Source organism: Stegastes partitus, unplaced genomic scaffold (assembly GCF_000690725.1).
Source record: "Stegastes partitus isolate 25-593 unplaced genomic scaffold, Stegastes_partitus-1.0.2 Scaffold212, whole genome shotgun sequence".
Classification (NCBI taxonomy): Eukaryota; Metazoa; Chordata; class Actinopteri; family Pomacentridae; genus Stegastes; species Stegastes partitus.
The window spans coordinates 239,060-263,386 of NW_007577943.1; the positions used below are offsets into that span (position 1 = coordinate 239,060).

At 40.2% G+C, this 24,327-nt stretch overlaps 2 protein-coding genes across 2 annotated transcripts in view; both read right to left on the minus strand.

The window, feature by feature from the left end:
- Positions 1-1,083: 1,083 nt before the first annotated feature.
- On the minus strand, positions 1,084-10,807 carry LOC103356642 (tetraspanin-9). Its single transcript, XM_008280868.1, has 9 exons — positions 10,626-10,807; positions 7,477-7,518; positions 5,782-5,861; positions 5,449-5,640; positions 4,657-4,731; positions 4,449-4,550; positions 4,091-4,222; positions 2,030-2,113; positions 1,084-1,933 (listed from the first exon to the last, which is right to left on the minus strand). Exons 3-9 carry the CDS (start codon positions 5,842-5,844, stop codon positions 1,862-1,864), a joined length of 720 nt encoding a protein of 239 aa, XP_008279090.1. The 5' UTR covers positions 5,845-5,861; positions 7,477-7,518; positions 10,626-10,807; the 3' UTR covers positions 1,084-1,861.
- Positions 10,808-12,608: 1,801 nt separating this feature from the next.
- The window catches only part of LOC103356658 (UPF0577 protein KIAA1324-like), a 20,144-nt gene continuing 8,425 nt past the window's right edge, over positions 12,609-24,327 (minus strand). The window contains exons 2-16 of the mRNA XM_008280887.1: positions 21,794-21,928; positions 20,856-21,036; positions 19,834-19,962; positions 19,232-19,322; positions 18,994-19,096; positions 18,683-18,820; positions 17,982-18,254; positions 17,058-17,231; positions 16,338-16,527; positions 16,161-16,257; positions 15,980-16,081; positions 15,403-15,529; positions 14,304-14,482; positions 13,287-13,449; positions 12,609-12,844 (exon numbers count right to left, since the gene is read on the minus strand). Coding sequence (XP_008279109.1) covers positions 12,773-12,844; positions 13,287-13,449; positions 14,304-14,482; positions 15,403-15,529; positions 15,980-16,081; positions 16,161-16,257; positions 16,338-16,527; positions 17,058-17,231; positions 17,982-18,254; positions 18,683-18,820; positions 18,994-19,096; positions 19,232-19,322; positions 19,834-19,962; positions 20,856-21,036; positions 21,794-21,928 — 2,154 coding nt within the window. The 3' untranslated portion in view covers positions 12,609-12,772. The remainder of the gene's footprint in view (positions 12,845-13,286; positions 13,450-14,303; positions 14,483-15,402; positions 15,530-15,979; positions 16,082-16,160; positions 16,258-16,337; positions 16,528-17,057; positions 17,232-17,981; positions 18,255-18,682; positions 18,821-18,993; positions 19,097-19,231; positions 19,323-19,833; positions 19,963-20,855; positions 21,037-21,793; positions 21,929-24,327) is intronic.

Sequence of the window (24,327 nt, forward strand, 5' to 3'; positions counted from 1 at the left end):
CAGCACATATTCAGCTCAGATTTCATAGGAATACATCTCTGATAAAAAAAAAGGGAAACCGGTGAGCTGGCTTGGCTCAGTCCTCTTCTTGGCAGCTCTGCTGGCAGAGTGTGTGAAGTGGGAGCTTGAAAACATTCAGAGCTGTGGTAGAAAATATATGCCTCTTTGTTAAAGCCTGAAGGTAAGCATTATTTAGGAATCATAGTATTTTAAATTTAGTCATTTAAAGGCACAGTAATCTTAGTGTATGTAAACTTCTGACTTTGAAAAAAGTAATAAAAAAAAATCTCTCATTATTCTGGTGTTTAGCAAATAGAAATAATTTTAATAATCCTAACTGACCTAAAACAGGAAAAGTTTAATGTCAGACAATGAGGAAAAAAAGGTTTTATGGCTTTTATACAGTATATGTAAACTTCTGGTTTCAACTATATATGGAACTTTGCACTCTACATATGCACTGCAAATTATTCTTCAAAACATGGCAACTCAAGTCAATTACAAGTTAAAATTTAAAATACCTTGTAGGTGAATGTCCACATACCTGTGCTAAGTGCTCAATAAAATCTATAAAATTTAACCGGCTGGTACTTGTTGTGCCAACTAACGAGGGTAGCAGCCTTCAATTGTTCGGTCAAGTTATCGTGCACATCTAAGCTCCTCGCCTGCCACTACTGCACAAACTCTGGTCGTAAATTACATCACAAGACAGAAACAATAATTTCTGCTGTCCTCTGACCCGTCATATCTTCCATCTTTATGGTTTAGATGTACCAATAATAACAGCAAGACAGGAGATTAAACTACAAAGTACAAAAAAAATCACCAATGTGTGCCTGAGGCCAGAGAGTCCCTGTTACTACCTGAGCAGTATTAACAAACCCTGTGGACCAACGCTCATAAATGTTCACCACTGTTTGTAGTACAGATCAGATCCCTCCTCCTGTCAGTGAATCACCGCAGAATCAGATGATCAAATCAGTAGCTTATAAAAGAAAGCAAATATCTAAAAAGAAAAGTAGAGACTGCAGCAACAAACTAACACAGAAGTGAGCCAGTAATGATCACACAACAGAAACAGAGTGTTCATAAATGAATAGTGCTCTCTGGCTTTATTGAACATGTTAGTACACAATGCTTGTTTTATTTTAATGTTTTTTGTTTTTCCACAGGCATGGCTCTTAACAACTGGATTATTTATTTTCACACCTTATCCACATGTACATTGGCATTTTTAAAAAATATGTTTTGACCTTTTTTTTTTTTACATGCAAATGCAGATTTGCGTGTCTGCCTTGTGACATCAGAGTGTGCAACGTTATCTCCTTTGTTTACATGCAGTGGCGGATATGGCTGAAGTAGTGCTGGTGCTGACGCTGCTAACAGGACTTGAAACCTGTTTACACATATGATTTCCTGTTTACTTGATGCCCCATTGTTGGCAGCCTGCTGGACCTAGTATGACCTTTTCTCAGGCTTCTGATTGGCCAGCGGGGCTTTACAGTTGTTGTGATATCACCACTTGTTGCTTTGACATGCTCTTGAAGGCACTGAAGTAAAAATAGCAACGTACATGTAGACTAGGCTTCAGTCTTTTCTCTCCATTCTGACTGTCACAGAGCAATCCTCATCAGATCATTTTACATATTATAGTGATAATAACCAAAAAAAACAAACACTACCCATAAAAAACTAGTTTAAAATGCTATTCACAACAATAACTGGGTGCAAGAAGGGACAAAAAATGCAGGATAAAAGGCTGTAGTGGCACACGTGATAACTGACTTATTTTTTTTTACTACAAAAGAACGCAGGTGATATTTTATGTACCCAGGCTTAAGTGTTTGAAACGTTAATCCTCTCAAGCTTCATACTTCTTCCCTGCTCGGTGGATCTGTTGGTAAAGCGTCATGGAGAAAGCCATACCAAGCAGCTGGTGACAAAGAAAAAACAAAAACAAAGAAAGTTGTTTAGTGCTGTTTAGTGAATACACAAGGATTTATGTGTGTGACAGTAAACAGCTGCTCACCTGTATGACTAACACACACATAGCGATGGTTCCCAGAAGGTGCTTGTTGTCATCCAGCCACTCCTCTACCTTCTCATAGCAACCCTGAAAACACACAGCAACAATTAGATCATCAGAAGGCATCCAGTCAAAAGCCATCAAGCTACTGCTGCTTTCATATGGATTTATTGAGGACAAACTTTTTCGAAAAAGGTTAAACGTCAAACGTAATTAAATGCTGCATTCCAGACAACATGACGCAGGAGAACGTACTGTTACAAGTAGCTGGTAGGCCACTGTGTATAATGATCTGACTACATGGATGTAAAACTATTACATACACTTGTAAAATCTACAGCGACAGCTTCGCCGTAAATTCTACTTTTTTTGGAACTTCTACATTTTAACCTTTTGTCACCACATAGCTGATAATTGGTTTAATATTGAGGTCATGGTGGCTGATTGTAAAAGTAACACCATGTAAAGACTTTATGGAAGAGCTGTTGCAGGTGAGTGTGTATTTGTTGTTTATCCTCCACTTTTTCTTTTGTTCCTTTAGGTTCTCGTGAGTGGAGGTGTGATGTTGGATGTGTAGCTGCCTGAGGAGGGATCTCAAGACGTCTTTTTACAAGTAAATGATCAGTGGTGTCGTAGCTCCCTCCTCTGTTTATTGATGGCCTTTCCAGTTTGATGTATATTTTCCTCCTCTTTTGAACCATTTGGTCTTCTCTGGCCAAGCTGTGAACACTGCTGTCCTCAAATGAGTGTCCCTTATTCTTCAGATGAAGATGGACTGTGGCCAGTTCAGTTGCTCTGTCCAGTTGATCCACTGACCGTGGTGCTGTCAACTGGTCCGGACCAGTTGCTCAGTGGTCCTAATCGACCGCACGCTTTCCTGTTGCATCTCTCCTTCTATTGGTAGTTTGGTAAGCAATTAATGCATTGAGGACATAAATCATTTGAGGACAGCAGTGGAGACATTTGGCCAGAGAAGACTGACTCCTCTTTCCAACCATCGACATCAAATTCAAAGAACCATCACTAAACAGAGGGGCCAGACCAGGACATCACTTATCACGATGCACTGGCAACACAGTCCTGTGAGCCGTCTTCACAAAGTTGACCTCATGTGACCTCAACAACTCTGGGACTCTCCACCAGAAAAGAAACCTTATAGATGAGAAGTCTTCTAGAAAGTCTAGCTGCCTTTGTTTCAGCACTTATCCCCTGACCTGGATGACTGAAAATGTCCACAGATAGCAACAGGTTTTCCCACTTAAACAAATGCTGTTATTTGTCATAGGGATGATGATAAATAACTGGAGCTGTATGTCACTGTGGAGGCTGATGGAACGTGTCATGGATTTTAACTGTAAAACTAGATTTAAATACTTAACAGAGTCATGTCAGTTAATACCACAAAAATGTATTTGTCTTCTAATACTCTTAACTTTTCTGGGTGTCACTAAAAATTAAAGTTTAAAAACATAAATATATACAAATTGTTGTTTTTCCCCCCCAAACAGATGGCAGTATAGATTTTAGCAAACAAAAAGAACCACTCCATTTTTGGGAGCTATTTTCAGCAGTGGGATGATGTACATTTGGCACCTCTGGCAGCAGGGTGGTCTATGTGGAATCCACTGAGTACATTACAGTGTGCCATTAAAGATGCAACAATGGATGAATTTCTATATTTTGCTAATTGGTGTCACTTCTTCAACTCCCCCCTTTGTTAAATTATGTGATTGCAGCTTCTAAAATCTGCATATATCAGTTTTTTGTTGTTGTTTTTTACCATCTTTGAGTTGTGGATAAAACAAGACATTTGAGGATATATTTATGGACTTTGGGAAACATTCACTGACCAACAAATGAATCAACAACTCAAATAGTCATTAGTTGCAGCCCTAGTAGCGAATTTCTATGTTTTGGGCAACAATAGTTGGCACGCAGTCTGCCAGGTTTTGGATCTCTAAACAACACTTAATGCTAATTTATTGTTGTTTTTGGCCTTTTCATGAGATTAGTGACAATAAGATGATGACAGAACATCACCAGACATCTAACGTCATGACTAACCCGTGTCCAGAAGGCATTGGAAGCATTGCGTCCACAGCCCGGGAAAATCTGCTGGCAGCAGCGGTCAGGAACCACGTTTTCATGCAGGGCAGTGTACCAATCATTGTGGTTCATCACGCCACAACACCTCCACTGGAAAACATGCAGGACAGAAGAAACGGGTCAATCATTTTGAGATGCATAACTGGCCTAAAGCTGAGGGAAGTGTACTTTGGGAAGATAATAAAGTTGAAATTGGATTAAACAGAGTAAAAGCACTTGATAAACTATGAAATGGCAAAAACTAGGAACACAAAATGCAACAAAACAAGAGAGTGAACCTGCGACTCTCCTTTAATGTGATGTGTGTTTAATGTACCTCTCCCTGAATCGTGTTCCATGCATCCCTCAGGCCAGCGTTGTTGTCCGTGTTGTACAGAACCAGACCTTCTTTTAGGTCCCGTCTGGCATTTTCACTCACCTGGGCAGACAGAGGTAGAGCAGTGCATTATGGGACATGTAGGCACGCTGAGCTACAGAAGGAGAGGATCATTGATAAATGTGAACGTTCCTTAGCGCAGTCTTACCTTGTCGGTGTACACAAAGAAGAGGATGAGGAGGATGAGTTCGGCCAAGAGGATGATCAACAGAACGATGAAGAACTGATAAAAGAATGAAAGTGTCAGATAATCGCATTAAAAAAGCATAAACATGAGTAGACACATCTTTAAAGCACAAATGTTGCTTTGTGATAATACAAAACATAAATATAACCTCCCTGCTCAAAGATGAGTGTGTGGTTTAATGCTAGGATTTTGCTCTAAAGTTGTTCAAGTACTCATAATTCCCATTCCATTTGAACACAACAGAAGTGAAATAAAACTGACAATGAAATGCAATGTTGCTGGGTTGCACCATCTATCCATCCATCCATCCATTCATTCATTATCTATACACCGCTCAATCCTCACCAGGGTCGTGAGGGGCTGGAGTCTATCCCAGCCGACTCAGGGTGAAGGCAGGGGACACCCTGGACAGGTCACCAGTCTATCACAGGGCCACACTTAGAGACAGACAACCAAGCACACTCACATTCAGACCTACGGACAATTTAGAATCACCAATTAACCTCAACATGTTTTTGGACTTGTGGGAGGAAGCCGGAGAACCTGGAGAGAACCCACGCTGCACGGGGAGAACATGCAAACTCCACGCAGAAAGATCCCGGTGCCTGCGAACCGGCAACCTTCTGCAGTATGACACAGTTAAAATGTGCAAAAACTGCTTAGAGTTCAACCTAAACTCCAATTATCGTTAATCCCACCATCAATTAAGCGTTGTTGGTGCAACCTAATCAGTTGGTATTTAAGCGTACTCACGCTCAGCAGCAGGCACTTGTTCTCCTTGATGGCACCCAGGCAACCCAGGAAACCTGTCACCATGACGACAGTGCCGAGGGTGATGATGAGGTTGGCGGCGGAGAGCGACGGGAAGGAGGGCGACAGGGTGGCAAAGCTGCCCTGAGAAACCGACAGCCAAACGCCGACACCCAACAGTCCACAGCCACCCAGCTGAAACACACACAGGAAACTCAGACACTTCCTGCTGATTTAACGATAGTCAAGTGTTTAAACTGGTGTTCTGATCTCACTGCTGATTCATGCAAACATCTAGACAACACTGTTGAGACTCGGTGAGTGTGGCGCAATTACCCAGAAGAGGAGGTTGAAGAGGAAGAGCATGTATTTCACACAGCAGATGCAGCCGCGAGCCATGATTGAACCGAGAGTTACTGTAAAAAACATTAAAGATAATATCATGGTTTAATAACACATAGAACTGAATGATGAAGTCTTTCGCACTGAAGAATGGTTTAGATCCTTTATTGAAGTGAAAGCACCAACACAGCGATGCAACAATCCTGCATGAAAAAAATAGTACTTAAAGAAAAGTACATAAGCAGCAAAATGTAGTCAAAATTTGAAAGTAAAAGTCCTGTCTCGGTCCCTCTGACTGATAGATTATTGCATATGTCATGATTAGATTATTAATGCAGCATCATTTCACGTAAAAACACTGGTACAAGTAAATTAAAATGATTTTTAAGTACACTACTTGAGCAAACGTGCTTAGTTATTTTTTGGGATTTTAGAGAATTTTGTGTCTGAAATATGTGGCAATCATTTTTTTCCCCCTCTGCCAGTTCACATTATTTTGATTTATGGAGTGAGAAATGGAGATATGCAAACTTCCCTCTCCCTTTTCAGAAGAACTGTGATACAAAAAATAGGTGTCATAACATAAGCGATCAGCTGAAAACATTTCATTTTGACAGCTATTGGTTGAAAATGTCTTTCATGTGAGCACAAAAGATGAGAGTAAGGGTACGTCTCCGAGAGGAAACTTCTTCATGCTGCTTTGCCCTGTTTCACTCCATCTTTGAGATTTTCTGTTACTGTTATTGACTCTGGTTAGTCAACTTTGGGGAATGTTCTGGAGTAAAGCCATGATATGCAGAATTTCAGCACTAATTTGAACTTTTTTTTGCATACAGTCTGTTCTGTTGACATTAAAATAAATGACTACAATTGGAGTTTTTTCACAAACCACTCTGATGCCAGTTATGTCACATTAGTTGTAAACAGTCACACTGAGAGGACGGCTGAATAAGGTGACATCTTCAACCTATAGCTTTACCTGTACCAGTGTTTTAAAGTAAAATGATGCTGCATTAATAATCTAATCATGTCATATGTAATAATATATCAATCAGAGGGACAGAACCAGAACTTTTACTTTAAAGTTTTGACTACATTTTGTTGCTTATGTACTTTTCTTTAAGTGGGATTCTTTCATGCAAGATTGTTGTATCCCTGTGTTGGTGCTTTCACTTCAATAAAGGATCTAAAACGTTCTTCCACCACTGTATAAATGAGGCTAGAACTGATATACAACCAAACCTCTTTGCAAAAACCTTCAGAATACTGAAACCGGAAAGTTTGGCGTATTTAAATATGGCTGAAGTGGAGATTTATGGCTCAGAGTCTTTTAAAAAATGCAGTATATTTCTAATCAAAACCACTATTAACACATAATATTTGAACTAAATGAAACTTAACATTTGATGACTTATATAAAGAGAATTAATTTCTGCCTTACAGCTTTTCTGAAATATGCTGAAATATGTAAAGGAGGCATAAATAATAAACATACATAAAATACACTAATTTGCATCAACGTTTCGTAAAATAAACACCTTCATGTATATTTTGGACGTTTTCAACAACATGCTACGGAAGCACAATAGCATAAAATCACAAAATTAATCAGCGCGTTAATAATAAACATGTTGTTGCCTGCAGCGTCTCGCCTCAAACCGCATCACAACAAAGAGGAGATAAACTTACCACTTCAACAAGCAGGAGAACAAAGACGCTCTAGTAATGTACCTGTGACACACAAAGAATACACCCTGTTAATACAACAAGCATTTGTTTTTCTAAATCTGGTTCTGAGTGCTGGTAAAGTGTTCTCCCTGGTTACTCTGACATCAAAATTCACAACACGGGAGTGGGAAGTGACATTACTCAGAGGAAATACTTTAAACGTCACAGCCAGTAGGGACAGACGACACAGCCAGGGTTTAAGGTTCCTCACTCCATCAGTAATACTGGGGAGTATTTTCAGTTACTATTAAGCCACACTATATATTCTTTATCTAGAGGTCAAAGTCTTCATTTATATTTGTGTAACTTTTGAATAAATTAATTACCTTAAATATATTCAGCTAAGTGTAACTGTTGTTTTAATTTTAGTGCATAGACATGGCTGAGAGTTACCTGCTTTTGGTTTTTGAAGCAATGAAAGAAAGAAGCTGTGAAAAGAGCTGATTCATGTTTGATGGATTTACTCAAGAGCTGATCGATTAGTAGACTGTGCTAATGTTTCAAACAAACTACTGTTTTCAATTAGTTTCACAGGAGTGTTCGATTGTCATCAGCCTGTTTAAATGGAGGAAAGTTCTCACTGTTGATCATGTGAATCACTGAACATGGACAGGACAGGGAGAAGACAACAGTTGGAGGACATAAGGAAGACAATAACGGCAGTGTGTGAGCTACAGAGGAGACAGGAGGAGTTTGGTTACTCTTAATAAGACACGAGCTCCCCCAAAAATAGTATTTCTGAAGGCTTGGAGGCATTAATGTGTAAAATTAGGCTGTTACTGATTCATGCATGTGCTGATTAATCACTAATTCACTTTACCAAAGATACCACATGCTGTTCTCGCATCACCACTGATGTGTAGCGGTGCAATCTCATAAACTTCACTCACTTTACCTCAAAGATCAGGGAAAAAAAAAACAAAAAAACAAACCCAAAACACTGTAAAACAGAACAGAAGAACAAATCCAAGCCTCCATGGAGGAAGGCAGCAGTGGCAACTTTTCATCTGTCTTCTTATTCCTATTAATTGTGTTCTTAATAATAGGAATAATGATTAAGAAGAGCAAACTCAAGAACTGTTTGTAATCACTGCAAAGGGAAAAAGGTGACCAGAGCATGCAGTCGACATTGAAGCACACATCATCCATCCATCATCTATACACCGCTTAATCCTCACTAAGGTCATGGGGGGGCTGGAGTCTATCCCAGATGATTCAGGGTGAAGGCAGGGGACACCCTGGACAGGTCACCAGTCTATCACAGGGCTACACTTAGAGACAGACAACCAAGCACACTCACATTCACACCTACAGACAATTTAGAATCACCAATTAACCTCAACATGTTTTTGGACTGTGTGGGAGGAAGCCGGAGAACCCGGAGAGAACCCACGCTGCACGGGGAGAACATGGAGACTCCACACAGATTGATCACGGATGTCCTCACCGGGACGCGAACTGGCGACCCTCTTGCTGCGAGGCAACGATACCACCGCACCACAGAGCAGCCGCACACATCATTTATCTGATAAAGTTTGTGGTTTTAAAACATTGGCTCCACCAGCTTGTTTGCTGTGTGATGTGTAGTAACACTGCAGGATGTGTAACTTAAAGTAAAGCAGATTCATTTTCAACACATCATGCTACAACTTTTGTCACTTGATACCAAAAGAAAAACCTGCACAGAGCTCATTCTCCATGACTCATCGACAAGAGGAGTATCTGAAAGAACACCATTTACTGATTTAAGAGTTCTTAGATACAGTTTGGTTTTTTTTTAGTTTCTTTGGAGACACTGAGTGTTCACATACAAATTATTTGGCTGTCTTTGCTCATGTTACACCATATGAAAAGGCTTTTCCCTCCTTCAGTTACAGCCATTTCTGAAATCTCATTGCTTCCACTTCTTTGTAGGAGTCTTTCCTCTGACTTTATTAAATACCTGCAGGCTCAAACAGCAGCAGGATTCAATCGAGTGTCTTCAAAGAGACCCAGTTGTGCCCATTCACACTTAACACAACAAACCACTAACTCCATTAATTCATTATAATTATAAATTAAGCCCGACATGGACACACTGTGCACTTCTTCTCACCTCCACCTGGTGAGCTGTCACAGTTTATGAGCCAAATTAAATCATTTATTACAGGTGAATCCTGAACTCCATCACAGCTGAAAGTTATTTTACTGTAACATTTTTTCTGTAATGTCAAGGTTGTTTTTTTATTTTGTTTTCTTGAATTAGGGAGATTTTTCCATTTTACAACAGGATGTCTGCAGCACTGACATCATCATACCTCCTTAATGATTAAAGCACTAAATCACTGGAAGCTGAATAACATGAAATCACATTTAACTGTATCATAAGTTGCTGTAATTACGAATGACTGTCATCACACACAGACAATTTACAATATTGAAGTTGTAAATAACCTGAATGTTTTGCCTGGAGGTGAACTTTTGTCCCTCTTCTCCTGGACTGTTTTGACCTGTGTCCATTTAAACAACCTGAATGCTAACTGTAGCTGTATTAGCACATCAGATCATCAGTATCAGCATGTGACTTCTTAACTCTTTTATTGACACAGCTTTTAGTGGCCTCCATGCTGCAACAGAATAATCACATTCCTGGTATTAAGTCGTGCTTTGTGGTTCCTCCCAGACACTTCCAGCGGCTCCATCTGGCCCCCTGACTGGTTCCAGCCCACAGCCTCACAGGAGGCCGTTTTATGTGGAAAGTCTAGTTTAACAATATTTCATTTAGAGTTGATTCTCTGTCTTAAACAGACAGTTTGATGTGTTTGTGATTAAAACTTGCTGTTAATTAGCCTCAGTGGGATCCTCGTCCCGACGTAACGTCACGGCTCTGAACTTCACTTTGGTACAAAACTTACAACCGACAAAAAAAAACTAAACAAAACCGCACCGGCGCCATTTTTAAAACCTGCTAGTTTTATACTTTATTGATAGCAAACATGCTAATATCTGCTAACACTTTAGTCAGCGGCTTCTGGGGCTCAGGCCGTGATTGTTTGCAGCTCCACGCCGTCGGAAAAGAAATGAGGAGGTTGAAAAAATAAAATTAAAAAATCATGGGAACAGTTTCCTACCGTTGGCAGCCCAGTGGAGCTCATCTCCCCGCTATCGTCTCAGGCTTCTCCCGCAGAAACTCTCACATGCTTGAGCCTCTTCTCCGGTTTTCAAAAAACACAAATCCGACGGTGGCAAACTGCGAAGTCCGCTTTGAAGTTTCGTCGATGGCTGCAGGAGGAGGAGGAGGATGTTTTCTCTGGAGGAGGCGGAGCTCACAGGCTACTGTCCCGGACTGGAGGCGTCGACTGTCCAAGGGGGGGGAGATGGAGCCGAGCCGGGCCAAGACCCACACCGACTGGGTAAATGTGAGCTTTAAGATAGGTCACGGAGTTTTTGACCAGTTTAAGGTTCAACAATGTTAATTCATGAAGGCAAATAGTTGCAGTGAGTCCAGGTGAGTGTTGCTGAGAGTTTCACCCAGTGGTCACCCGCGGTACTGCAGCCAACATCACTACAGTCCAGGGTCCCATTGCAAAATTGCTAAAAGTACAAGTTTGAACTTCAGTTAATAATTCAAATAAAACTCCGTCACTTTTACACTCGATGACAAATTTGGCAACATAAGCTATTTATCTTACTCCCGTTGACTTCAAAAACACCCACACTCACTTCACAATTAAAAGTAATTAGTTTAGTTGAGTTGCCCAGACATAGATTTAATCTTACCTTTAAACTAAACTTTTTTCAATGGAGATCTTCATGGGCTCAAATGCTGTTTTGATAACTTTCAGTGCGCCCTCACTACACTTCAGAGGATCTTACTCAACTTAAATCAGTAGGTTCCTAGCATTTTAATATGAGATATGAGTCCTTACTGAAGAATGATTTCCCCTCTAAACTTCTCACGTGGTTTAAATTGAAGAACTGCAACTATCCACCATTTTCAGACAAAATGAAATATTAAAGAACATAAATGCATTTATCAGATTTTCGTTTTTTTCTTTCTTCCTCCCTCATTATTTGGATTCATCAAGTGATCAGTTTGCATACATAAATGAGTAAAAGCTAACTTAATCTTGACTTCAGCAGTAAAATGCTGCTTACATGTTGCATCAGCACTAACAATGTGATTATTAGGTAATTTAATATATTAATACATCAGGCACAGAGGTTTCTGCAGAATGAGTGCTTTTATTATTTCAGAAAGACTCTGAATGCATTACTTGTACAAGTAAGAGAGTCTTGTGGTATTACTACTGTTATTTAATCTGAATACTTCTTCTACCGCCACAGAAACAAGGTTGGGGTGACGTATTTATTCCTCCTGTTTATTCCTGAGGCATCAAAAGTAAAAGTACTCATTCTGCAGTAAAAAACAAAACAACACCCTTATTCATCCATTGTTAATAAATCTGATAGTTGCAGAATAACAACACTGAATAAACTGTTTTTGAAAACAATGTACAATATGTCAGATGTAGGGTCATGGAAGATCAGGCAAAGTGCTGATCTTATCTGGTTCACTGCATGTTTGGTGGTTTTGGTGATTTAACTGCATTTTTGTTGCATGATTGTCGAGGAAATCTGTGTCAAAATGTAGCTACAAAACCATAAATTTAGTAAAGCATATTGTATATATTCCCATGAAATAAATGATCTAAAGTAAAAAAGTCAGGCACTAACACCTGCAGCTCAATAATAAAGCTGGTATGCAGTGCTGCACTTTTAGGAGCTTGAAGGCAGAGAATGTGCAAACCCCTGTTATGTCTGCAAACTGGCCTCAACAGAAGACGTTATATAATGAGAATGAAAACTTGTTTACCGTAAACATTTGTTCCTCCAATCATCCACACACACAGATCCCAAAGCCAAACAGGACTTTAATAAAGAATTGTCATCATAACATTGATATAAATACGTGACTCTGAACAGAACATACCAAATAAAAATACAAAATATACAAAAAACATTAAAAGCATGTTTTCTCTTTCAGGTTCCGCTGCAGAGCATCCATGGCGTTAAAGCAGGACTGCGTCTCCCGTGTGTTCGAGGGTCGAGGAGGAAAAGCCATTGTCCAGATTGTCCCCGCACTGGGGTCTGTAGTGGTTCCCCTACAGTGAAGGGGGGGTCGAAGGACACAGGGAGGTGGACAGTGACACTATCACTGCCAGACTGTTCCTCCGTCACTCAGCTCTGGTCTCACTCTCTGTCTGCTGGCATCAGATTATCCCAGGACCCATCGATCAGACTGGGAGGAGTTGAGCTGCACTGATTCGCTGCTCTCTCCATCTTCATGCTGAGGCACAGATATTAGATAGAACTTTATTAGATTTAGATCGTTAGACATGATATTTGTTACTACACTGCAAGTAAATGTTTGACACTTGTGGTCCACTGATACTGCCCCTCCTCTCTTTCAATTACAATCCAGTTTGGTAGTCTTTAGTACACTTTATACACAGTGACTACAAGTGATAACCTTATCTGAAAGTAATGTCACCCAAAAGACTGGTGGAGATACTGTTGTCATGACTGTAATAATGCTTTTGGTGCACCTTCAGTGTATATGATTAAAAAAGACTTGGGAGACTTTGCACTGATACATGAGCCACAAGGTTATTTGCTGTGCAGTGCTGGGCAAACAGGATTATAACTGAACTGCATGGAAAGTCTACACACTGACAGTCAATGAGAGTGAAGCAGCGTACCAAACTTTGCCATAAGAAGCTTGTACCCACCTTGTTGGCGATGGCTCGGAGTTTGCCCAGCAGGGAGGGTTTATGGGAGTAGACCACATCATCATCAGGCTCCTCTCCTTCAGCCAGGGCACAGCTGTCTGCAGCTGGCAGCTCACACTCCTTGTTGGCAGACATCACCAGACGCGAGTACTTGTATTCCAGCCTGACAGCAGTGACCAGGAGACAGTGTATCATTCAGTTATTGACTCATACATCATGTTCATCATTATCATTCATCATGACAATGAAGTGCTTGCCAGTAATAAAAAACCTTTATACCGTTATTACACTTTATTTTGTGAATTATGAAAAACAGCGCTTTGTACACGATGTATTTTGTCTTGAAATATCACTTTTTCATGTAACATATTTGGATTTGTTCTAGAAAAAACACGTTTTCTCCTTGAAAATATTACAATTGTGTCGCAATTTTTCAAATTTTTATTTTTGAAATATTACCAAGTATGTTTGACATTTATAACCTTGTTCTAGAAAAAATTTTTTTTTTCCATAAACATTTGACTTAATTCAAGAAAAAAATTATTTTCTTCCTCAAAACATGACTTTTGTGCCAAATTATTTTTTTTTTCGTAATTATTTCCTTAATTTAAAACAAAAATGAAAGTGAAGCTCCTCAATTTTTCCTTTTCTAAAGTAGGATTTACACAAAGACAAATCCAAGAGATTCTAAGATGAAAATGACTGAGATGACTCGTTACCAACAGGTTATGTTTTGAGACAACAGACACCATAAAAGGTCACAAATAGATTTAGACTTTAGGTCTCAAGGCAATAAGTTTAGAAACCACAGAATAAAACACAAGACACTAAAAGTGCCTGATGTGACTCCTGCTGCTTACATGGCTGAACCTGCCATTACGGCCCGTAGGCCTCAAGAGAATGTGATCCTTTGCACAGATGCTGACATCTTTACCTTTAAATAACAATTTAAGGTAATCCTAATGAGCATGTTGGTCTGGATTGAGACGGATGCTGTGTGTGGTCGGTGACTCTCACCTCTTGTTTTTCTTCCAGAAATAGCAGGTGAGGGAGATGAGCAGCACGGCCACGAAGGCCCCGCCTCCAACCCCAACCTTCAGCCACAGAGCGATGGCCTCGCAGGGGGCGGAGCTTCGAGGAGGCAGTGACACACCTTTGGTGCACAACTTGGGCTCATTCCACACGTACAGAGTTTCCTGTTGATGACGGTATTTATAAAAGCCCACATTAGATTACATTAAGATTTTAACTAACTTCATTTATGCAACTGTGACCTTGTGAAAGTTCTTCCTTTCATTTAGTAAACAGATGTAAATGATTTTAGTGTGGGGCTGCAAGGTGACTCGGTGGTTAGCACCGTCGCCTCGCAGCAAGAAGGTCGCCGGTTCGTGTCCCGGTGAGGACACCCGGGATCTCTCTGTGCGGAGTTTGCATGTTCTCCCCGTGCAGCGTGGGTTCTCTCTGGGTTCTCCAGCTTCCTCCCACACAGTCCAAAAACATGTTGAGGTTAATTGGTGATTCTAAATTGTCCGTAGGTGTGAATGTGAGTGTGCTTGGTTGTCTGTCTCTAAGTGTGACCTGTCCAGGGTGTCCCCTGCCTTCACCCTGAGTCAGCTGGGATAGACTCCAGCCCCCCACGACCCTAGTGAGGATTAAACAGTGTATAGATAATGGATGGATGGATATTTTTCGTTGTGTTTTACATGAGGAAAAAAAAAGCTTTTTTCTACTGCAGTGACATCTGCACAACAAACAGAAAGAATAAAGCTCAATCCTTTATTTAATCAGTTTAAAATTGATAATTTTACTGTAAGTGACAATGTTAGAAATAAATTTAACACTTGCACACTATAGTTTTTGTGATTTGGCTCGGTAACTGCCTTGGTGTTTCATACAGGCTCTTTAATTATTCTAAAAAATTGAAAAATGTAATACATCAACATATCAATAATTTGACTCAATGAATCCAAGTATCAGTGCAGCAATAACAGGCCTCTGCAAGTACTGTCATACAACACTGTGACATGTGTGTGAGTCAGTGTGAGTATCTCAGACTCTCCACAGATGATTTATCAGAAATGTAACACAAAGTCTGCAGATTCTCTGTGTTTGCTACCTGGATGCCTCCTTTGCACGCTCCTTCTATCTGGTGGTAGTCGTCCTCAGTGCAGCGTGGACAGGCGCTGGCGCTCTCCCACAGGAAGTGAAACGTACACCCATCACATGTTCCTGCTGGACAGGAGCTGTGCAAACACACACACATCCATACACAGAGTTTCCTCTCATTTTCATACATAATCTAGTTTAGTTTTAGTTTAGAATACACTTTAAAGCTACAATGATTATTCAATTAATTTAGTAAAAAAAAAAAAAAAAATCTGTAATTTTTGAAGCACAATGTCCAAAATTAGATGGTTTTAATGTCTGAAATGTGAAGATTTGCTGCTTTCCCTGATAATTACATAAATTAGACAATTATGTAAATTATATACATCTATCATACGTATTTTTGATTTGAACTGTTAGTTGCTTTTTGGATGTTTTTTTAAAAAGAACAAAAGAGAAAATACATAGCAGATTAATAAATAAGTAAAATAGCTGTTGGTAACAGACTTAAATTCATTCATTTATTTAAGTAATGTAGCCAAAGTAATACAAGTGAAAATCAAATGCTGTCAGATGATGACACCCACCTGGGAACAGACAGCTCTCCTCGTTCAGATTTCTCTGGGTTACAGCGAACTGTAATGACTGAACTCCGACCCTGATCACATGAAGCTGTTGCCTGCATTGACCTGAAGAAAAGTAAAGACATTTTTAGGACTTAAACACAACTGAAACATGCAATCACTGCCTCTGTCTTTCTGTCTGTACCTGTAGAAGAAGTTGATGTCTGGAATGTCCTTTGAATTTTCTGGGAAAAGGTCAGGTTTAGCGTTCACCCCATTGAGAACGGTGTCGACTGTAGCTCCTAAAAAACAAAGACAGACACGTTGAAGCGGTTTTTACCAGCTGATTATCACACAGCTACGAGTTATACCAGTGTCCTACCGATGAAAGTGTCTGCGAGGCCGATGGACTGGGAGGAAATGGCCATCCTGAAGCCCCGCCCATCAGCTGGGATGATGGTTGACTGACAGATGAAGCTGTCCACCGAGTTGACGAACTGAGCCGAGTCGCTCTGGTCGTCTTTGCTGGACACGTCAGTGACATTATCAGTGCAGATAGCAGCTCTCCTCCCCTGAGAAGACAAGCACGTACGGACAGCATGAAAATGATCTGTCAGTTGCTGTAGTTACGCTTGATGTTTATCAACAAGTGACAGATCTGCATGAAAAAATCTGATTTGTTTTCACATTTTCCGCTGTTGGACCTTTATGACAAGATACCGAAACTGTGAGTTTATCAAATTACTGGAATATTAAATACGTCTAATGTGTCACACAATATTTTCCAAAAGACTTAATACTGGCATTTTCAGGAAAAATGTAATATATGCAAAATAATAGTCATAATAATTGGATCCAACAATAATAATCAGTTCTATTTACACTTTATTTTATTTTATTCCTAAAACAAAATAAAAATAACAGCCAGTCTGAGTCCTCATGTCACCAATTTACAAATAACAACAAAAAAAAGTATCCGGTAAAAAGATGGCTAAGGATAAAACAGGACAATAAGATATAATGATATATCATATTAGGAATGTGACTGACGCTAAAACATGCTAACAAATAGCTAACATGAAATCAGGAATGAGTGAATCACCTCGTGGCCACACAGGCTGATGTTGAACAGGTGAAGATATTTTGTGCCTTTAGAAGTGAAACTCGGCCCGATGGTCAGCGAGGCCACGTCGCTCAGCGGGCTGAGGTCAAAGGTCAGCGTACGGTTGTTGTCAGTGTGGGTGAAGGAGCAGTCGCTATAGCAACGCGAATGTTCCTGAAACAAAAGGAAACACATGAACTCTCAACTACTCACCAGAAACTATCAGATTGGACGACAATTTTTAATAACTGCTAATGATAATGATAACTAATGCTAACTGTCAGATTGCTTGAGCAATCCTGTTCTGTTTTAAATTTCTGACCATACTTGTCTCCTCTTTGCTCTGTGGAGCACAGCCTGCAGCTCAAACCAGGTCAGCCAAAATTCACAGAGTTTTTGTCACATGATTGTCAGGTGCAACTGAGTCATTAATGGCTTCCCAGTTGCACTAAGGAATGCAATTTTTCATTTTTATATTTTTAAAAGAACCTACTTAGAGAAAATGACTTATTTTTGGCACACAAACATGTAAATAAAGTGATTTTGATAGATGTCCTGATTTAAAGCATAGATTTGGTCAATGTTTCTAACAGACCAACGTGTCACAGATGAGCAGTTCAAGGATCATCAGAAAGTTGAAAATCAGATGATTTCTTTAGGTTTTTGGCTCAGACAAATGGTCTAACTTTGGTGATATTTAAAAGATAACATGACTTTCAAACCTGCTGGACGGTTCAGATAGATGATTGACATTTTAGAACATTGGCTTCCTCTGTTACATAATCAGATGTCTATTTCGCAAAATTACTATATCTTTTTTGAAGTAATGCATTAGAACAAGTGGCTAAACTCAGGTGAGGTTTTGGCACTAATGTCTGAAAATCCTATCCCAGAGTGAGGAAGAATGAGAGCAGGTCTTTCCACCTTGTTGCTGATGCTTCCAGGTCCACATACAACGCAGGCGTCCTGGCCGTAAGTGTGTCGTCCTGCCAGGTGTGTGTTGGGTGGGCACTCCTGGCATCGGTTTGTGTCTCTGTCGATGTAAAACCCGGCCGGGCAGGGAACACAGGAGGAGCCGGCCCGCTGCGAGTTCTGTGGTACCAGAGCACAGGCCCGACACGCTGACGCCACCCCATCCAGAACGTTTGTCACACTGATGGAGTAGAGCTTCACCATGTCACTGACGTAACGACGAACCTACACATGAGATATGTTCTTCAGGTAAAGTGCATTCATTTTTACCTTTCTCTTGAGTTTTTACATGCTTTTACTTTTTCGTTTTATATACATATTAGTCACAGATTTATTTTCAGTTCTTTTATGTTAAACAGCCCAAAAATGAAGACAACTAGAAACAAAACTTGAAAAAAAAATTGAGAAAGATACAGCTATTAACAAACATTAGCGCCATGCTAGCAGCTCGGTACTTGCAGCTTGAAGCTAAATGCTAACATGTTGTCTTATTGTACTGTTAGGTTGTTGTGGATATTTTTGTGCTTTGTACTGTGAGAAGTATTTTTGTCAAGTTTTGTGTAGTCTTGAAATATGTATTAAATTATAAGTCATAAATATTGCAGTATACAGCAGACAGCAGAGGATCATTACATGAATGTGTTTTTACTCACATCTAGAGCGTGGTTCGTCCTCTGGAAGGCCCACGTATACGTGACAGAGGCGTTTCTAGTCATGCTGTGTAAATACGACTGTTTGCCCTTACTGCCCTCCCAGGACTCCACCACCGTGGTGCTCTTCCTGTTCACATCCTGCAGGGGGCGTGCCAGGGAAACAAAGAAACATGGGTTACTGAGCAACAGTATGCACAACACTGTCATAAACTGGACCTCAGTGACACAGCCTGGCTATTCTGGCTCAGTGGTGAAATCAGTCACCTAATCTCTACCCTCTGCTCCAAACAAACACACGATCAAGCACACACCATCATGAAGTAGAGCTCACAGTCGGCAGAGCAGATGGTCTCGAACACAAAGGTTATCCGGCCAAACTCGCTGCCGGTCATCCCTGAAAGTGAGGCTGGGACCCTGCCATGAAACACAAACCCCAGCTGAGCATTAGTAGATACACGGTGAACATGAGCCTACACGCAAACACTACTTACTACACTGTTTGACATTGTTCAGACAGATTTTCCTACACAGCTACCAAAACAAACTTACTTGAAGCCGGGCACATGCAAGCTGAGGATGAGATAGTCATTGTCTGAACTGCCTGCTCCGCTGCGAATGTGGTCTCCTGCGACCTCCCATCCTGATGAGCAATAGACACGATTCACACACATTACACACTGCTGAGTCTGCATTACAGGTTTTATTTGTTTTTTATTTTTTCACATTACTCACAATTGTTTTGGATGTAACATGAACAAGTGCATGTAGGTGAACCATATCACACACGATCTTTGTCAAGAGATGGAGTATAAATCTGGTTTAACTTGATCATGTAAAACTGTATTATAACAAGATGATCAATGTCATTCACTTCACCTGTCAGTGGTTTTAATGTTGTGGCTGATAGCTGTAAATCCCACTGATTTTAGGGACTATTCATGAAAGTGTGTTCATATATTTTCATGGAGGTGTGTTTGGTTTTTAGACACACAGCATACATCTACGTTCTTATGGGATGGACAATACACACAGTATGGAAACACATGTTCTCCTTGCGTACATTGAAATCTATCACATTTGACTCTAACTTGGCTGTAAATGAGTTTGCACAGTGTGAACATTTCCAGTACCACAAGTGTTCATGTGCTTACCGTTCATGTCATCACATTTGGAGTTGCCCACGTTGAAGCAGGAAGTCTTCATGTTAGAGGGCAGCACGTTCCACCATTTATACTCGTAACCTAACACTGGCTCTGTACCTGCAGGGCACTCCACACACGCTGGTAGACACACAAGGATAACACAAAAGCTTTATTTAGGTAAGGCAATGCATTCATTTACCTTCCTATAATAACATTCTGTTTACACAAGAAGCATCTTTTCAGGGGTGGATTATTGAGTTGGGCTGCCTTTTGATCAGATTTCATTCATGATGGTGAATAGGGCCGATCACTATGTGGCCAGATGTAGAGACGTGTTGTCTTTGGGTTTTGTTAGAAATCTTACTGTGTGTTTTCCTTCCACGTCTCTTGTGACTTCCTGCTCGTGTTTCTCCCGGTTTGTCTGTGTACCTTCCACATCCCTTTTCTGTTACCTTCTGTTTCATTTTGAAATCTATTTCTCTTGTGTGTTGCTTGTGTTTTTACTTCCCTTTGTCGCCTCCGCATCCTCAGCATCACCATGATGAGTTTTGCTTTTATTACTTGATCATTTATTACCTCCGCCAAGGAGGTTATGTTTTAGCCGGCGTTTATCTGTTTGTTTGTTTGTTGGTTGGTTGGTTGGTTGGTTGGTTTGTTAGCAAGATAACTTGAAAAGTCATGAACAGATTTTCAGGAAATGTTGATAATGACACAATGAACAGATGAAAAAATGTTGGTGATGTTCTGGTTTACCATCTGCTTAATTTCTAAGTGTCAAATGTAAGAATTGCATGCTGTTTTTGTCACATTTTATTTCAAATTTTCACTAAATACAACAATTACAACATGTACATGTGCAGCTCTGTATGCATGTGCTACAAAAAAGCATTATTTTGTAATTTATGACTGATGCACACGTGACTGTGTGGAGCTGTATGACCGTGGAGCACCATTAGAAGAACAACGTGTTGATGACTCCAGACTGAAAGCTGTGATTATATCAACACAGCAGCCAGTATGAGCAGGTTTACCATAGGTGCCGTCAGAGTGGGTTCCAGGTGGGCAGGGCAGACAGGTGGAGTCGTTGCTGTTGTAGTAGCCTGGATTGCAGGGAGGGCAGGGTTCCCTCTGCCCCGTCGCAGGCAGCTCCATGGCCCCCGTGATGTTCTCCACACAAATCTTTGGCTCCACCCAACGATACAGCACCTGCGTCTGGAACAGAGAAACCACAGATGGTTATACGACTAGGGGCAACAAACACCACCATCAACAACTGAGGTATCTTCTGTTCCTTAACAATAATCATTCTTAATCAGCACTTTCAGAAATGTGGATCAAACCAGGTGAAGGTCAAGGATGAACGCCAATGAAGTCAGTTCAGGATCAGATTACATGCAAAGTGCCCACAAAGCAATTCATCACTGTCCTTTCTCATCACATTGTGAGTCTCTTGTTTCTTATATAATGCCCTGAGAGCTGACAGACATTTTCCTGTGTATGATCAGTTTAAATGTGACATCCTCCTCTATAATCTACATTGCAGGTTCCCAGGAGAGTTGTTGACCTCTGTGGAGCCAGTTTCCTAAGTGGCTCCCTGTTTAGTTTGACTAGTGTAAGCACACGAGGATGCAAATGGGTGAGAACCAGCCCTATCAATGGTGTCCCACCACTCCACTGATCAATAAGACCTGCTTACTAGTAAACACATGTTGACAACGCTGGACTGAAACCTGAAAATGCTAGAGGAAGGAAAAGCATTTATCACGTTTGTTCATTTCTACTAATAAAAATGTGTCCCTTCTCACTTTCTTTATCTGATTTACTTCATTTACATCCTCCATGTTTCTGGTCTATGTGCTGGGAGATGAAACTTATGTTTTACACTTTATTAAATACGTGTTTGTAAGTAAGCCTGTCTGTCCTTGTGCAGGCAAAAAGGTGAAATGTGAAACATGCGGGTGCTGCTGACCTTCCCTTCGCTGTCGCAGGCTGTGTGGATCTGGAAGTAATCCTTCTCTGAGCACGGCGGCCTCACCTTACATTCTGCCCATCCCTCATCTGAGCAAGGAGTCAAAGACAGACAAGAAAAAGGCACGATGAGCGACTACGCAGTGAATAAGGCATTATTAGAGACACACTCACACACATAGACCTGACTGGTGTGTGTTCCAGCAACCAGTCCTGGTAGGTTCTGGTATGTTTATGTTCTGTTTAAACCCTGCAATAAGTCAATCTGCTGCTTTTCTTACAGCTCTTAAATACAGCTTCTTATTGTTTACATGCTGTTTACATTGTGCAATTCTTGGAGACCATAAAATTCATTTTGATTGTTGTCACATGTACGGAGCCCGTCTGGTGACATCGATAAGAAATAAAAATAACTCGTTCCCACGCATTAGTAATTCGTGGCCACGAGATATTAATGTGTGGGAACGACATCATTAAATTGTGGCCTCGTATTACTAATATGAAGAAACAAGAGAAGTTGTGGAGCAAATTTCACAGTGCGGTCATACCAGCTGTTGATGAAGGATAACGGGCGTACTTGCATGAAACATGGAGCATTTTGATTTGATTTGATTTGATTTTAACCTTGGAATGAACTATGCCGATATTCTGCGATCTCTTGTGATGAAACACCGTGTAATAATTATGTCGTTCCCACGTATTAATGACTCGTGGCCACGATGTACTAATACGTGGGAACGAGTTATTTTTATTTCTTATCGATGTCACCAGATGGGCTCCGTACACATGGAGTAAATCCAGTTTAGTTACAAGCATGAACAGAATTAGGACAGATGTTAAGACTAAAGCAGTCTTGTATTAAATTCTTATATACATTTTTTTTTGTTTTAAAGTATGACTGTTTAACAGAACCCAAGTCATATGTCAAGTTTCTGAAACTTTATTTTTCTTAATTTATGTTTATTAAACAAGTTTACATTTGCAATTGTTTAGATACCATTAATGGTTCCAGTGATGTTTATTGTTCAAAGTAGGCTCTGTCATAGATAAATACGATTGCTAGACAAAGGTTTTATCTTTTTTGTTCTCAAATATTAGCATAGTACGAGCTTAAATAGCACATGCTCGTCATTGTTTGGAAATGCAATTAAACTTTTCATGTTTACCTACATTTTATTTGTTTCTTCCATAGACTGTATAGGCCTATAAAAGATAGACGTAGCTTCCAGGTCTAAAAGCAAAGCCAACTAAGGTGATCCATACCTGCATTCTTTCTAACAGCCAGTAGGGGGCAACTCCTCTGGAAGTCTGACTGTATAGAAGTCTATGAGAAAATGAGCCTACTTCTCTCTGGATTGGTTAGCTCAGTAAACATCTTCCTAATGACTTTATTGTGTCAATGGCTAGTTACAGGTCTCCTTCAATACAGCATGGTGCTCACTTTGCAAACTATTTTCTTAATTTCAAGTAAAATAGACAAAGCAAGGAATGCTGAGGATGTAACTGACAGGTCACAGGTCCTTGAATCCTCAGTTAGATCCAACACTTGCTTGTGATGTTTCAGNGCGAATGTGGTCTCCTGCGACCTCCCATCCTGATGAGCAGTAGACACGATTCACACACATTACACACTGCTGAGTCTGCATTACAGGTTTTATTTTCTTCTTCTTTTTTCACATTACTTACAATTGTTTTGGATGTAACATTAATAAGTGCATGTCCTCTCGTACTGGGCAGGATTACTATTGCAACAACACATCATCAGTAGGGTAAAACAAACCCGTCTCATGACGGTCTAAACCCAGCTCACGTTCCCTATTAGTGGGTGAACAATCCAGCGCTTGGTGAATTCTGCTTCACAATGATAGGAAGAGCCGACATCGAAGGATCAAAAAACGATGTCGCTATGAACGCTTGGCCGCCACAAGCCAGTTATCCCTGTGGTAACTTTTCTGACACCTCCTGCTTAAAACCCAAAAAAGTCAGAAGGATCGTCTTCTGACCAGAAATCTTACTTTCTGTTCAAATATTTAGAATTTAAAGGCATATTTCGCCCAAAATACAGCTTTCTGTCTACGTACTTGTAATTTTAAAGGTTTATTGCAACTAAAATGTCCAGAAATTTTATGGTTTTAAATGCTTATTTTACCCAAAATACAACAAATACTTGGGATTTTAAAGGTTTATTTCCTCCAAAAATACTACTTTCTGTCCATGAATTTCTAGGATCTTGTGGTTTTAAATTTGTTTTTCCACCCAAAGTACATCTTTCTCTTAAAATACTTGAAAAATCCCACAAGTGCAGATCTTTGTCAAGATCTCTTTGTCAAGAGATGGAGTATAAATCTGGTTTAACTTGATCATGTGACACTGCATTATAACAAGATGATCAATGTCATTCACTCCACCTGTCAGTGGTTTTAATGTTGTGGCTCATAGCTGTAAATCCCACTGACTTTTGGGACTATTTATGAAAGTGTGTTCATATATTTTCATGGAGGTGTGTTTGGTTTTTAGACACACAGCATACATCTA

What these genes read in the sequence shown, in the direction of transcription:
- LOC103356642 (XM_008280868.1), bottom strand. Translation starts at nt 5,844, where the DNA reads ATGGCTCGCGGCTGCATCTGCTGTGTGAAATACATGCTCTTCCTCTTC. An exon ending in GGAACACGATTCAGGGAGAG is followed by an intron (nt 4,223 to 4,448) that starts GTACATTAAACA and finishes CATGTTTTCCAG; the next exon opens with TGGAGGTGTTGTGGCGTGAT. An exon ending in TGTGTGTGTTAGTCATACAG is followed by an intron (nt 1,934 to 2,029) that starts GTGAGCAGCTGT and finishes CTTTGTCACCAG; the next exon opens with CTGCTTGGTATGGCTTTCTC.